The sequence below is a fragment of the Solanum stenotomum genome, chromosome 3 (genome assembly GCF_019186545.1).
Source record: "Solanum stenotomum isolate F172 chromosome 3, ASM1918654v1, whole genome shotgun sequence".
Lineage (NCBI taxonomy): Eukaryota > Viridiplantae > Streptophyta > Magnoliopsida > Solanales > Solanaceae > Solanum > Solanum stenotomum.
In genome coordinates this window covers 28195608-28208498 of record NC_064284.1, presented here as the reverse complement: position 1 = coordinate 28208498, position 12891 = coordinate 28195608, and the positions used below count along the sequence as shown (strand labels likewise).

The window sequence follows — 12891 nt, the reverse complement described above, 5'->3', positions numbered from 1 at the left end:
TAAGCGTTTCTTTTTTCTATACTGCCTATGAGGCTTTTCCTTATAATCTCTTTTTCCTCTACGTCTATTAGACTTATTAGAGGATTCAAGCATATCAATAGCAAATTGCTCACATAATTCACCCAATTGTTGTTTCTTATTGAGATGATACCTTTTTATTTGTTGATTCAATTTGATCTCGTTACATAAAGAGAGACCTTCTTGGGTACAAACACTTATGAGTTTGCCATAAGTATAGGCTTCGTAGTTAATACTCACCCCATCTCCTCTAAGTGCTTTCCTAACCCTTTCTGCAAATAAAGCGGGAAGTCCGTCTATAAACTTGAATTTCCAATGAGAGTCATTACACTCAGGTAATTCCATAACTCTAGATAGGAAAACATACTTGTACCATCTAAAGGACGTAAGGGTTTTACATCTAAGGTTTTGGAGCATAGTCCTAATGGTTTCACTATTATCCGACCATCTTCCAGAAAAATGTTCTATGATGGTTAGGACCAAGGTGTAAACTATATTTGGAATCATTTCATTTTCATCCTTAACATCACTCAGAATGGCCATACGTTGGGATTCTGAGAGATAATTATCCCACCAACCCTTTAATTGTCTTGTAAATCCAGCAATAATCATATTGGATGTATCTTTTTCAGAATTCTTGTTTTCGAACTATACATAATAATTCTATCAGCCAGGGTATAAATTTTCCTATCAGTAAAACCATCAATATTCCACTCATAAATTTCTGTCCCACTAAAACTATTGGAGACGTAATATTCTTGCCCCTCCAGGAGAATGTCTTGAGGAGTAGGCCTAGGATAGTAATACATCCTTTGTACCGGTTTTCAGGCATGTTTCTCTGAGATTTTATTAATCTCATCTGAAATATTATTCCTATCAGTGATATCACTTTCACTTAGTTGGAGAGGATTAATATTTAACCCTTGAAACCTTTCTTGAAGCAATCTTTCAATATTATCAAAGCTTTGATAATTTAAAGTCCTTAATTTCTGGAGGGGGTTGAATAGTAGGAGTAGCCTTCTCCTTTCCTTTATCAGGGATTTTAGATTTCTCTAATTCAGAACATAAATGACTAATTTTATCATGTAAAGAAAGAATATGCTCTCCTAAAATTCTCACATAAATATTTGTGTAATTATTTTATCGTATTAAAGTTTTAACATGCTTAGAAGTAATAAAAGCATTGTCATTGTCATCAAACAACTCTGCAAATGCAGTAAAATATACAATCTTATTATCTTTTTTCAATTTGAAAAAATTGTTGAGGAGGTAGGAGAGTTTTGGTAATTGTACCATCAGATAATTTATAATTTTTTTCTAACATAGAAATATAATTATAAATATATTTCGTCATAAACCATGGCACAAAAGCAATAGCTTTATTTGCGCTAGGAAGATCATTATAAAAATCTTCTTGGAAGAATGTTTGTTGATTATTATCAAAAAAATTTGAAAAATCATTTTCTAAATGATTCTCATTTGGGCTGGAAAAATCCATTTAAAATTTTCTTTCTTACCGGCGACCCCGGTTTAAAATCAATAAGTTCTGATCTATCCATGTAAACCATTTGGAATGTCCATTTCAGACAAAGTAGCTAGGGTCCATATCAGGAGTAACTATATGATTTTGAATCTTGATATTATCAACTCTCTTTCCTTCTTTCATATAAGAAGTGAATACTCTAGAATTATCTTCTTCTCTGATATGAGAAGTAGACGCTCTAGAAGGCATATCAACAATATAATCAACAGGAGATATATAAGATGAGTTAAATCTAAGCATTCTTGAAGGAAAACCTATATTATCAGCATAACTCATTAATAAATTTTGGTCAGTGAATTTGATTCTCACTATCCCATCAGGAGTTTGCTCAATATCAGAAATATCAGGATTTTATTAGTTTTGGGTGGGACTGCCTCTTCGATCACCCACTCCTTAGAAAAATCAATTTCATCCCATTTAATAGGCTTTCTAGTTATAACTTTAGACTTACTAAAATTTGTTTCTATCAAAATTGTTTCATTTTTAAAATCCATAATTTTACACATAGGATTTAAAGTTATATAATGGTTTATAGTAAATTCTATAACAAATACATATAACCTTTGTACCAGGTAAATAATCATAACCTTGCAATTTTATACTTAATATTACAGTATTTAGAAAATTCTCATCATTCAAAGAAATTTGCAAATTAGGATATGCATTAAAATAAACAGGGTCATAGATCAAACTAGTTTGAACTGTCCCTATAAGGAATTTTTTCCAATTCTGATTTCTGTCATCCCTCAGAGCTTCTATAAAGCTCTCTGGTAAGCCTCTTAGAGTAAGGGGCTTAAAAATAACTTGAACCAAACCAATATGCATAAATCTATAATTTTCCCTATAAGGGGCAAAATCACTTTCAGATAATAACCTAAAAGTATCATGATCAGAATCCACAATAATAGTTTCTTCTGTGGTTTTAACAATTTGTTTAAACCCCATTTTTTCAAAAGTACCCATTTGGTATATAACCTTGGGTTGGATTTTAGGAATATTCCATTTATTAAGAAGATATAGTTGTTGAGGCATATCATATTCCTCTTTTCTACTGTTTTTAACAGTAGTATGTTTTTTAATGATATTCATAAGATTAAGATGCGTCGGACTAACAACACCTCTTTCTACTATGAACATGACTCTGATACCATCTTATTGACATGATCGCTTCGATATAACTACAGGTTCGTTTACGATTCATGTAATCTAAGGATGGAAAGAACTTTTACGGTTTCAACATGGCCCAAATAGTGCCTCATTCATGGCTAACATGAGCCTTATCAGGAACACCGGACTAAGCCAATATCTTCCCTTCCCTCGACTGCACTACCTCGAACTTAGAGACATCAGAACAGTCATTTTCTCACCATGTCGTAATAGATCAAGTTGTTGTTAGTCCAACACGAAGTGTTTAGCCTATCATTTAGGCTATTAAAAATTTAAAAACGTTTTTAATTAATATTAGAAGAGAGAAGAGCAATACCTTAACTGAGAAAGACTTTCAGCAATAAGAAATACAAATGAAATTAATGATGGCATTGTTGTGATCTTATATATATGACCAATATTATATCAGTTAAAAAGATACATGTAAGCATTCTATGTTAATTGATAAAATGATATAAAGAAAAAAAAATTCCTACATAATTATTAATTAAAGAGTTTTTAAAAGAAAAGAAACAAGAAAATGGTTCTTTAAAAGTAATTTTTTTATCTGGAATAAAATGTATTAAAAAGAAAAGAAATAATATATTTATCGGAAAAAGGACAAATATACCTTTGAATTGTTACAAATTGTATGCATATACCCTCCGTTATCCGTTATACTTAGGGTATGTTTGAAAAGCCAAAATGTAATTGGAATTTGATGTAATTGAATGTAATTGAAGGGTAGTAATTACATTATGCATTTCTCAAATGAGAGTTAGGAATTACGTATAATTACACCATGTAATTACATGAAACTTTTTAAAATTCTTTTCTTCCTTATATTTATACTTGTATTTTTCGTTTTAATTTATTTTATATTTATATTATTTTTTTAAACACAATGCTAAACCCAATCCCACTGTCATCCACAACATGACCACTGATCACCTACGTAATTCAATTCAAAGATTCCAAGTATGTCGAATCAAGGTAGGAAATGAATTGTCAATAAAGAATAGTGAAGATGAACAATATTAGTAGTTTGAGGTTATAAATGAAAGTTCAGTGACTTTCTGTGAGAAGAACTTTTAAGTGAATGACTTTCAGTTAAAAGAATTCTTAATTAGTTAAATGACTTTGAGGTTATAAAAGAAAGTTGATTGACTCTCTGTGAGAAGGACTCTCAAGTGAATGACTTTCAGTTAAAAGAACTCTTAGCTAGCGTTTGACCATAAATTTCCAAATATTCTTGGCAAATATTATTTGGGTGAAAATTTGGGTGAAATTTCACCATGTGTTTGGCCATAGTAGTTGGGAAACATATTTCACTTTTTTAGAAAAATATGATTTATACCCATAAGTTTGTATTACAAGTCAATTGGATCTTCGTTGCAACAAATAACAACTAGCTAGAGCAATGTGGTAGTTTGGAGTGAGTGCAACAAGCATCATTCCATATATCGTGAAGTAGACAAAGCACATGACTTTGTTACCCTGAGCCAATTGTTCATCATTTTCATCAACAACCATACCATCACTTTCATATTAACTGAATATTCATCACTACTTTAGTGTTCACGTAAAACATTATGTAATACAACACAACAACTACTACAGAGAGTGTTTTTGTAAAAGATAAAAGTTTGGTGTAAAATTTCAGTTTTTTAAAGATCCCAAATAATGAGATTTGGCTCAAATACTAGAAAAAAACTAGTATTTGGGAATTTGAGATATTTGCCAAATAATGACAAATTGTATGGACAAAGACTATTTGCCAAATTTTCCCCCAAATATTACTTGGGAAATCTATGGCCAAACGGGTCCTTAGTTAAATGACTTTGAGGTCACAAAAGAAAGTTGAATGGGTCTCTGTTAGATGAACTCTTAATTAAATGACTTTTTGTGAAAAGAACCTTTAGTTAAATGACTTTGAGGTTATAAAAGAAAGTTGACTGACTTTCTATGAGAAGAACCCTTAATTGAATGACTTTTTGTGAAAAGAACCTTTAGTTAAATGACTTTGAGGTTATAAAAGAAAGTTGAGTGACTTTCTGTGAGAAGAACTCTTAATTGAATGACTTTATGTGGAAAGAATCCTTAGTTAAATGACTTTGAAGTTATAAAAGAAAGTTGAGTGATTTTCTGTGAGAAAAACTCTTAATTGAATGACTTTTTGTGAAAAGAACCCTTAGTTAAATGACTTTTTCTGAAATAATCCTTAATTGAGTGACTTTGATGTTATAAAGAAAGTTGAGTTGAGTGACTTTTTGGGTGAAAACCAACTCACTCTTTTAACAAAGAATGAGAGTTCAAGTAGATCTATAGCAAGTTTTTCTTGAAATGTGAATTTCATTTGGAAAATATTATAGGGACCTAGATTCCTTGACTTCATATATGAAAGAAAAAAAACGTGATGGAGCTAATTTCTACCTTCCACTTCCATATTTAATTATGTGGGAAAAAGTCAAAATTATCTTTGAACTATGTAAAATTGAATAAAAATGATTTAACTTAATAGTTTGGTCTAAAAATATCTCTGTCATTAATAGTTTTGCCCAAAAATACTCCTACTATTGATTTAATGGATCAAAATTTCCCTTTTTCCAATTATATATATCATTCCATTTCTTTTCAAACACATACTTTACCTATGAATTTTTTTTTCTATCAAATGCCTATCATATTTCAATTCTAAAAAGATTAATAAAAAATACAGATGAAATTAAAGATGGAGTTGTTGTGATCTTATATATATGACCTATATTATATCAGTTAAAAAGATACATGTAGGCATTCTATTTTAATTGATAAAATGAGATTAAGAAAAAAAACATTATTATTCCTACATTATTATTAGTTAAAGAGGTTTTAAAAGAAAAGAAACAAGAATATGGTTCTTTAAAAGTAATTTTTTTACCTGGAATAAAATGTATTAAAAAGAAAAGAAATAATATATTTATCGGAAAAAGGACAAATATACCCTCGAATCATTACAAATGGTATTCATATATCCTCCGTTATACTTAAAACATGTTTGGAAAGTCACAATGTAATTGGGATTTGATGTAATTGGTTTAATTGAAGGGTACGTAGTAATTACACTCCTCAATTCCCAAAGGAGGGTTAGGAATTGCATATTATTTTGTTAGAAAAAAATATTTTTGTTATTCTAATATTTTCTAAAAACATATTTTTAGAAAATCACTTCCCTAAAAAAATAGGGTGAATAAGTTTCTAAGTGAAATAATTGTATTCGCACGTTGATTTAGCAATCAAGAAACAATGCTAAACCCAATCCCACTGATCACCTACGTAATAGTTGCACAAAAAATATCAAAGGACGACGTAAAACAAGTTGCGTATGACACTACAAAAAAGAGTATTAGTCAAATTTAAACAGTAGATAAAATGATTGTAGTATATTATTGGTCATGTAAAAAGGTTATATTATCACCCTTTTATGGTGATCATTCCATATATAACTCAATTCAAAGATTCCAAGTACGTCGAATCAAGGTAGGAAATGAATTGTAAATAAAGATTGCCGGAAGAAAATATCGAAATAGTTGCTGAGTTATTATGATAGTTAGAGCTGTCAAAAAGGGCCGGCCCAATCCCACCTAGCCCAAGCCTCACGGGCCAAGGAATTTGAAGGGCTAGGGTGGGCCGACCTTCATTTGGAAGGGCCTGAAAATGCTCAACCCAACCCAGACTAGAAGGGCCGAGGGCTAGGGCGGGCTAGCCCTTCTTTTATTCCTTTTTCATTTTTTTTCTTTTCAAACTTATAATTCTATAACATAAAAATAAATAAGAAGATTTTCAAATCAAATATGACAAACAATAGTGTTGTTTCAATAACACTAGCAAAAAATCTAGTGTAATTAACATGTATCCTGTATACCAAATACGCGAGCGAGATAAGAGAGTGACAAGCAAGATGGGATGGAGGCGAGGGCGCGAGATTTGTCTATGTATCCTAGATACATGTGAATCTACTTGGATAGGGTGTATCTGAATAAATTAACCTAAATTTGAGTTCATGTATTTCGTGATACATATATTTGGACGTACCAAAATCTAGTAAGATTCATAATATTACAATATAATGTGAATTTAAGTAATTAGATTATATACTAATGAGATTATTGTAAGCTATAAAAAGTTTTGGCCTATGGGCCGACCCCGGCCTGGCCTCGATCAAGCCTCAAGGGTCAAGGGTTTATATGGGCCAGATTTATAAGCCCTAATTTTAAATGAGCTTGAAAAATTCTATCCCAACCCTACCCTAATAACGGGTTGGGTTGGGCCGGCCCATGGGCTAAACACGTTTTGACGACTCTAATGATAGTTGTTGGAATAGTCATACAAAGTATTGCTAAAATAAATGATGAACAAGTTTACAAAAGTCTCAAAGCTAGCTGGAATTTTAGATATTTTTAGAAAAAAATCAAAATATCATTATACTTTGTTTGGATGGTAAGCACTCCTAACCTCCAATCTGAGAAAGTTGTTCGGATGGAGTATAAGAATGGGCTCAATGAACAATATTAGTTCACAAGTCACAACTGAAAAAGAAACAGAACCCTTTAGTAAACATGGACAAGAAGCCTCATGCAGTGTGCATACCATTTCCCGCACAAGGTCATGTAATGCCATTCATGAAATTAGCCAAAATTTTGCACTCAAGAGGTTTCTATGTAACATTTGTCAACACTGAATATAACCATAGGCGTCTAATCCGATCACAAGGCCCTGACTTTGTGAAAGGCTTCCAGGATTTCCAATATGAAACTATCCCAGAAGGATTGCCACAATCAGATCGCGATGTAACTCAAGATCCTGCTTCGTTATGTGACTCAATAAGGAAGAACTGCTTGACTCCTTTTCGGGATTTACTATCAAAGCTTGGTTCATCACCGGTCGTTCCACCAATTTCTTGTATAATATCAGATGGACTGATGAGCTTTGCCATTAAGGCTGCACAAGAATTTGGCATCCTTGATGTCCAATTTTGGACAGCCTCAGCTTGTGGTTATATGGGATATCTTCAATATGATGAACTAACAAGAAGAGGGATTATCCCATTTAAAGGTTCGTCCTCAGACCTCAAGCTCATACTCCCTCCATTTCAATTAATTTATTTGTTTTATTTTCTGTTTAGTCAGTTTAAAAAAGAATGTCTCTTTCCTTTATTTTGACAGCTATTTAATTATAACTTTTCACGTGACATATTTAAGATCACACATACAATTAAAGAAAATTCGACCTTATGGCGCATTATACATATTTTAAGTTTAACACCATAGCATTCAAAAGCCTTATTTACTTTGTTCAACTTTGTGCAACAGATGACAGTTTTATGGAGGATGGTACACTGGATAGAGTTGTTGATGGAATTCCAGGAATGAGAAACATTAGGTTTAAAGACTTGCCAAGCTTTATCATGACTACTGATCCACATGATATTCTGTTAAACTATTTAAGTGATGAAGCACAAAATTGCTTGAAATCTTCTGCGATGATCATCAACACATTCACTGAATTGGAACGTGAAGTCCTAGAAGCGATTGAAGCTAGATTCCCAAATATTTATGTTACCGGTCCACTTTCATTGATGGAGAAAACCATCCATGAAAACAAATTGAGCTCATTTAGGCCAAGTTTATGGAAAGAAGAATTCCAATGTCTTGAGTGGCTGAATGAACAGGAACCAAGTTCAGTAATCTATGTGAATTATGGATGTGTGACATTAATGTCAGACCATCACCTAAAAGAATTTGCGTGGGGACTTGCAAATAGCAAGCATCCATTTTTGTGGATCGTTAGGCCTGACATAGTGATGGGTGATTCAGCCGTATTGCCTGATGAGTTTCTTGTAGAGATTAAAGACAGAGGATTATTAGCAAGCTGGTGCCCACAAGATCAAGTTCTTTCCCACCCATCTATTGGTTTTTTTCTAACACATTGTGGATGGAACTCTACGATTGAAAGCATAAGTGCAGGAGTTCCTCTAATTTGCTGGCCATTCTTTGCTGAGCAGCAAACAAATTGTCGATATGCGTGTGTAGAGTGGGGAATAGGTGTTGAGGTCAATAAAGACGTAAATCGCCAAGAAATCGAAGCAATTATTAATGATATGTTAGAAGGTGAAAAAGGTAAGGAGTTGAAAGACAAGGCGTTGGAGTGGAAGAAGAAAGCAGCAGAAGCAACTGATATTGGAGGGTCTTCATGGAAACACTTTGATACATTCTTGGAAAAACTTCTCCTTAGAAGGGAATAGTATTGGGATATACTATTAACCATGAGGTTAAGTTAAAGTATTTTATTTAATCCTTTGTAAAGACTTTGTATTTTATTTTATTTATTATAATAAAGTCTTTGTTTGAATAGATCATTATGTGTATATGTGTGTTCATTACTTATATAGTAGACGATTTTTGTGTACGAAGTTATTTAACTCATACATAGAAGATCAAAATTGTCGGTTCTTATAAGTTATAAATTTAAATGTTCACAATCAAAGATGAATGACAGACATCTTGATGATTGTAGCAGAAGATTAATTGTAGTTCGCTCTTAATTATGAAAATGGTAAAATTCCAACTTCTTGTCTAGTATATTTTGTATGTATTAAACAAACCAAATTGTGATATTCGTTTGGGTTCTGAATGTTGATCTCTTCTTGTCTTTTTCTTTTTTTTGCTATTAAATTCCTGAAATGTATATGTCTTAATCATTACTTATAAGAATTTTTATCACGCCCCGAGCCTATACTCTGGACGTGGCCGGCACTCGAGAACCATTTCTGATCCCCAAGCAAACCCTTGGCCTGGCTGACTACTTAGCGGAAGATTTACTCAAGCGATAACAAGCTTAGAAATAGACTTTAGAACATTCAAAGTCAAGCAAATACTTAACTCAAACTATCTGAAAATACTTAATTGCAATGGTAATAATACTTTGCAAAAAAGTCTCAAACNCCCGAACCAACCCGGCCATGTACACCCCTAGTAATAATACTTTGCAAAAAAGTCTCAAACATCTCAAACAATAGGGAAATACTTAGAGACTCCTCAACCCTAACTATCTGTGAAGCCTCAATAGTTCAACATGGATGTTGGGACAAGACCCAAAACACCCTGAAAGGACTAAACTGAAAGGAAAAAGGAAAATCCTTCGAAATGCAATTAGGAGGCTCACCAAAGCTAACTAGATTGTCAAATGATCTCAACGAAGCGCATGTTGATGATCCTGAACACCTGTATCTACATCATAAAAGACGCTAGTCGAATGACATCAGTATATTTGAATGTACGAGTATGTAATATGGCTGAGTAAAACAATAACTGAACCGAGGGACTAAAAGCAACTCAACACTATACCAATACATGAATGTGAAGTGAAAACCCTTTTAACTTTACAATAAGCTATGCAATAAAAGCAATATGAAAATAATGTACTTTACTTGTGGGGAGCTTCTCTAACCGACAACCATTACTATGAGTCCAGGGGCGGACCCACGCTATGCCATGGGGTATCATCCGACACGACTTCGTCAAAAAAATTAATATTATAAATATAAATCTGGAAAAAAACCAACACATTAGTAAAAATAATAAAAATGACACTCCTTGCACAATTGTGTTGCCTTGGCGCGTTGGTTTGACATGTGGCTGGAGTGTATTAATTCTCTCAACTTGCCAGATTCAAGTCTCATTAAGAGCTATTTTTATTTTTATTTTGGCTTTTTCAGTAATAAACATTTTTTTATTAATATAGTGTTGTTATATCAACTATTTATTATTAAATATCGACACCGCTTATAGAAAATCCTGCATACGCGTGGTATGAGCCTAGCAATGATACAACGTTTCGCAAGGTCTATACTTTGCCGGGGGTGTATGATGATACTTTAACTATGGATCCATCTAATAGGCCTTCTCAAAGGTAGTGAGGAGTTGCACGAAGAATCAATGTTATCCTATCCTACGCTGGTTACGTAGTTTTATGGGACTTTTGAGTTATAATAGACTCTTACCCAATTCGGTGTTCGATACTACTCCCAAAATAATCAATATAGTTTATGCTCAATCACCCTTTACAAAGATAGGGACTATTACTTTACTTATTTTTCACTTTGATCAATCACCCTTTACAAAGAAAGGGACTATTACATTACTTTACCTTTCACTTTGCTCAATCGTCATTTACAAAGAAAGGGACTATTACATTACTGGAGCACTTTTCAAAAACATCAATCATACTCTTTCTTTTTCAACTATCAAATAGAACATATGAAAACATTCTTTTCAAGTATTCAATTCAAAACTTACACTTTTAAAACGTATGCTCATAAACTTATCTTCCAAATCCAAAATCAATATATGAGGAACTTTCATGCATTTTTTTAAAAACATAACTTTACCAACTCAATAGGGTTCATGTGATACTAAACATGAACAACATTATAAGATTCACATGTAAAATAGGATCAAAACCTCAACTTGTTAAAGAATTGAATTCAAATATCAAGAACTAGGAATAAATCAAGAACTATGAATAGATCCTTTAGATGTAATGATTTCTGACTGAATTGAGATGTAGGGCGTGAGGATGAATTGGTCTAACACTATGAATAGTCTTACATACAGGAAAGAACGAAGTTCTTTAGCGAATTCGAAGAAACTTGAGGAATGCTTGAACCCTATCTTTTCTCCTCTTGGAACCTTGATCTAATGTCTTGAAGTGTTAATGAACGTAAAAGAATTTATTAACACTCTCTAAGCCCTTAATTTGGTGTGAAATGACGTAGTTTAGGCTTAGAATAGGGTTAAAACGACGTAGTTTAAGTACCAAACGCATAGGGGGAAAGACCAAACCGACCTCAACTTTTAAAACTAAAAAGGTGCCAAAACGGCCGGTCTCACGGACCGTTTAATGTTTCACAGGCCTTTTAATGCATCACGGCTTGTCTAGTGGGTCGTCAAGTTGCCCTGCTCGACAAGGCTTCACTAAAATGGGCATAACTTTTTACTCCAGACTCGAAATTAGGCAAATTTGGTAGCGTTGAAAATATGACTCAAAGATTTTTAATTTGATAGGTTATGGGGCACCTAATTCATTTTGTGTTGAGAGATATGAACATTTGAAGTTGACGCAAAACTTAAAAGTTGATGAGTCCCTTTCACAGATGATTTCACGGTCTGTGTGAAGCTTCACGGACCGTCTAAATGCACGTGATCCTTCCTGGGAGTTGGGTGCAACTTCACAGGCGCAGTGATGGGTCGTGGACCTCTTCACGACCCGCGAACCCCTCCGTGAAACTATTCTTTTCTCTTTTCCATTCCAAGTTCAAATTTCCGAGTGTTACAATTTTCACTTGATTATGTATTGTTTCACATTATATGGGTTTGATATCATACTACTCACCTTTTAGCTTTGTCACCATGAAGTGTGCAAGAGACTAAGGTTTGTTTCTGAAAAATAGCAATCAAGAAAAGAAAAATAGTGGCAAACAATGATATATATATTTTAATAATTTATGTAAGGGTTAAAACCTTTATAAAATCTTACCAAAAAGATATAATCATTTAGTGGTTCTCCTCATGATTGTCAACTCAAAAGCTATACTTTGCTCTTGAATTGATGAAATACTTGTTGAAACTTCACCATGAATAAGCAAGAGGTAGCTAATGGGAACTTGCAGCTCACAACTAGGAGCCAAAGACTTCTTTGTATGCGGAAGACTTGCGGACCACCACTGAAGAGGAGAGTTTTTCTATGTATTTCCTCTTCCCTGGTCTTATGAAGACCCATTTATATAAGCGTGAGTTAGGGTTTTGGCCATATTTTAGTCTCCAATTAATTTTAGAGGACATTGGTTTTAAGAACATGAGTTAGTCTCATCTTATCAACTTAATGGTCGGACTCAAATGTAATTTTGACTTTATTGAAGTCATATAATTTTAATTTAAATATTAATCCAACTTTATTAAGCAATAACTTGACTTGATAAACATATCATAAATTTAAGATTTAATCCGAAATTTAATATAGATTTATTGATAAAACTTCACTGTCTATAAATGCTCCCTACTTTGAGGTTTGTTGGGGTGCTCGACTTGTCGAATCTTTAGTAATAAGGCTTTTTTTTCAAATCTGTTTCAGCTCATTTCAAGATT

General features: G+C 33.0%; 2 protein-coding genes across 2 annotated transcripts in view; one reads left to right on the top strand and one right to left on the bottom strand.

Annotated features, from left to right (window-relative positions):
- LOC125859461 (uncharacterized) overlaps positions 1–12891 on the bottom strand; it is an 819298-nt gene that overhangs the window by 629522 nt on the left and 176885 nt on the right. The gene's annotated exons all lie outside the window — the stretch shown is intronic.
- On the top strand, positions 7291–8990 carry LOC125859450 (linamarin synthase 1-like). Its single transcript, XM_049539209.1, has 2 exons — positions 7291–7801; positions 8059–8990. Exons 1-2 carry the CDS (start codon positions 7306–7308, stop codon positions 8988–8990), a joined length of 1428 nt encoding a protein of 475 aa, XP_049395166.1. The 5' UTR covers positions 7291–7305.

Coding starts and splice junctions, on each gene's coding strand:
- LOC125859450 (XM_049539209.1), top strand. CDS start 7,306: ATGGACAAGAAGCCTCATGCAGTGTGCATACCATTTCCCGCACAAGGT. Junction 7,802..8,058: donor AGGGATTATCCCATTTAAAG/GTTCGTCCTCAG, acceptor TTTGTGCAACAG/ATGACAGTTTTATGGAGGAT.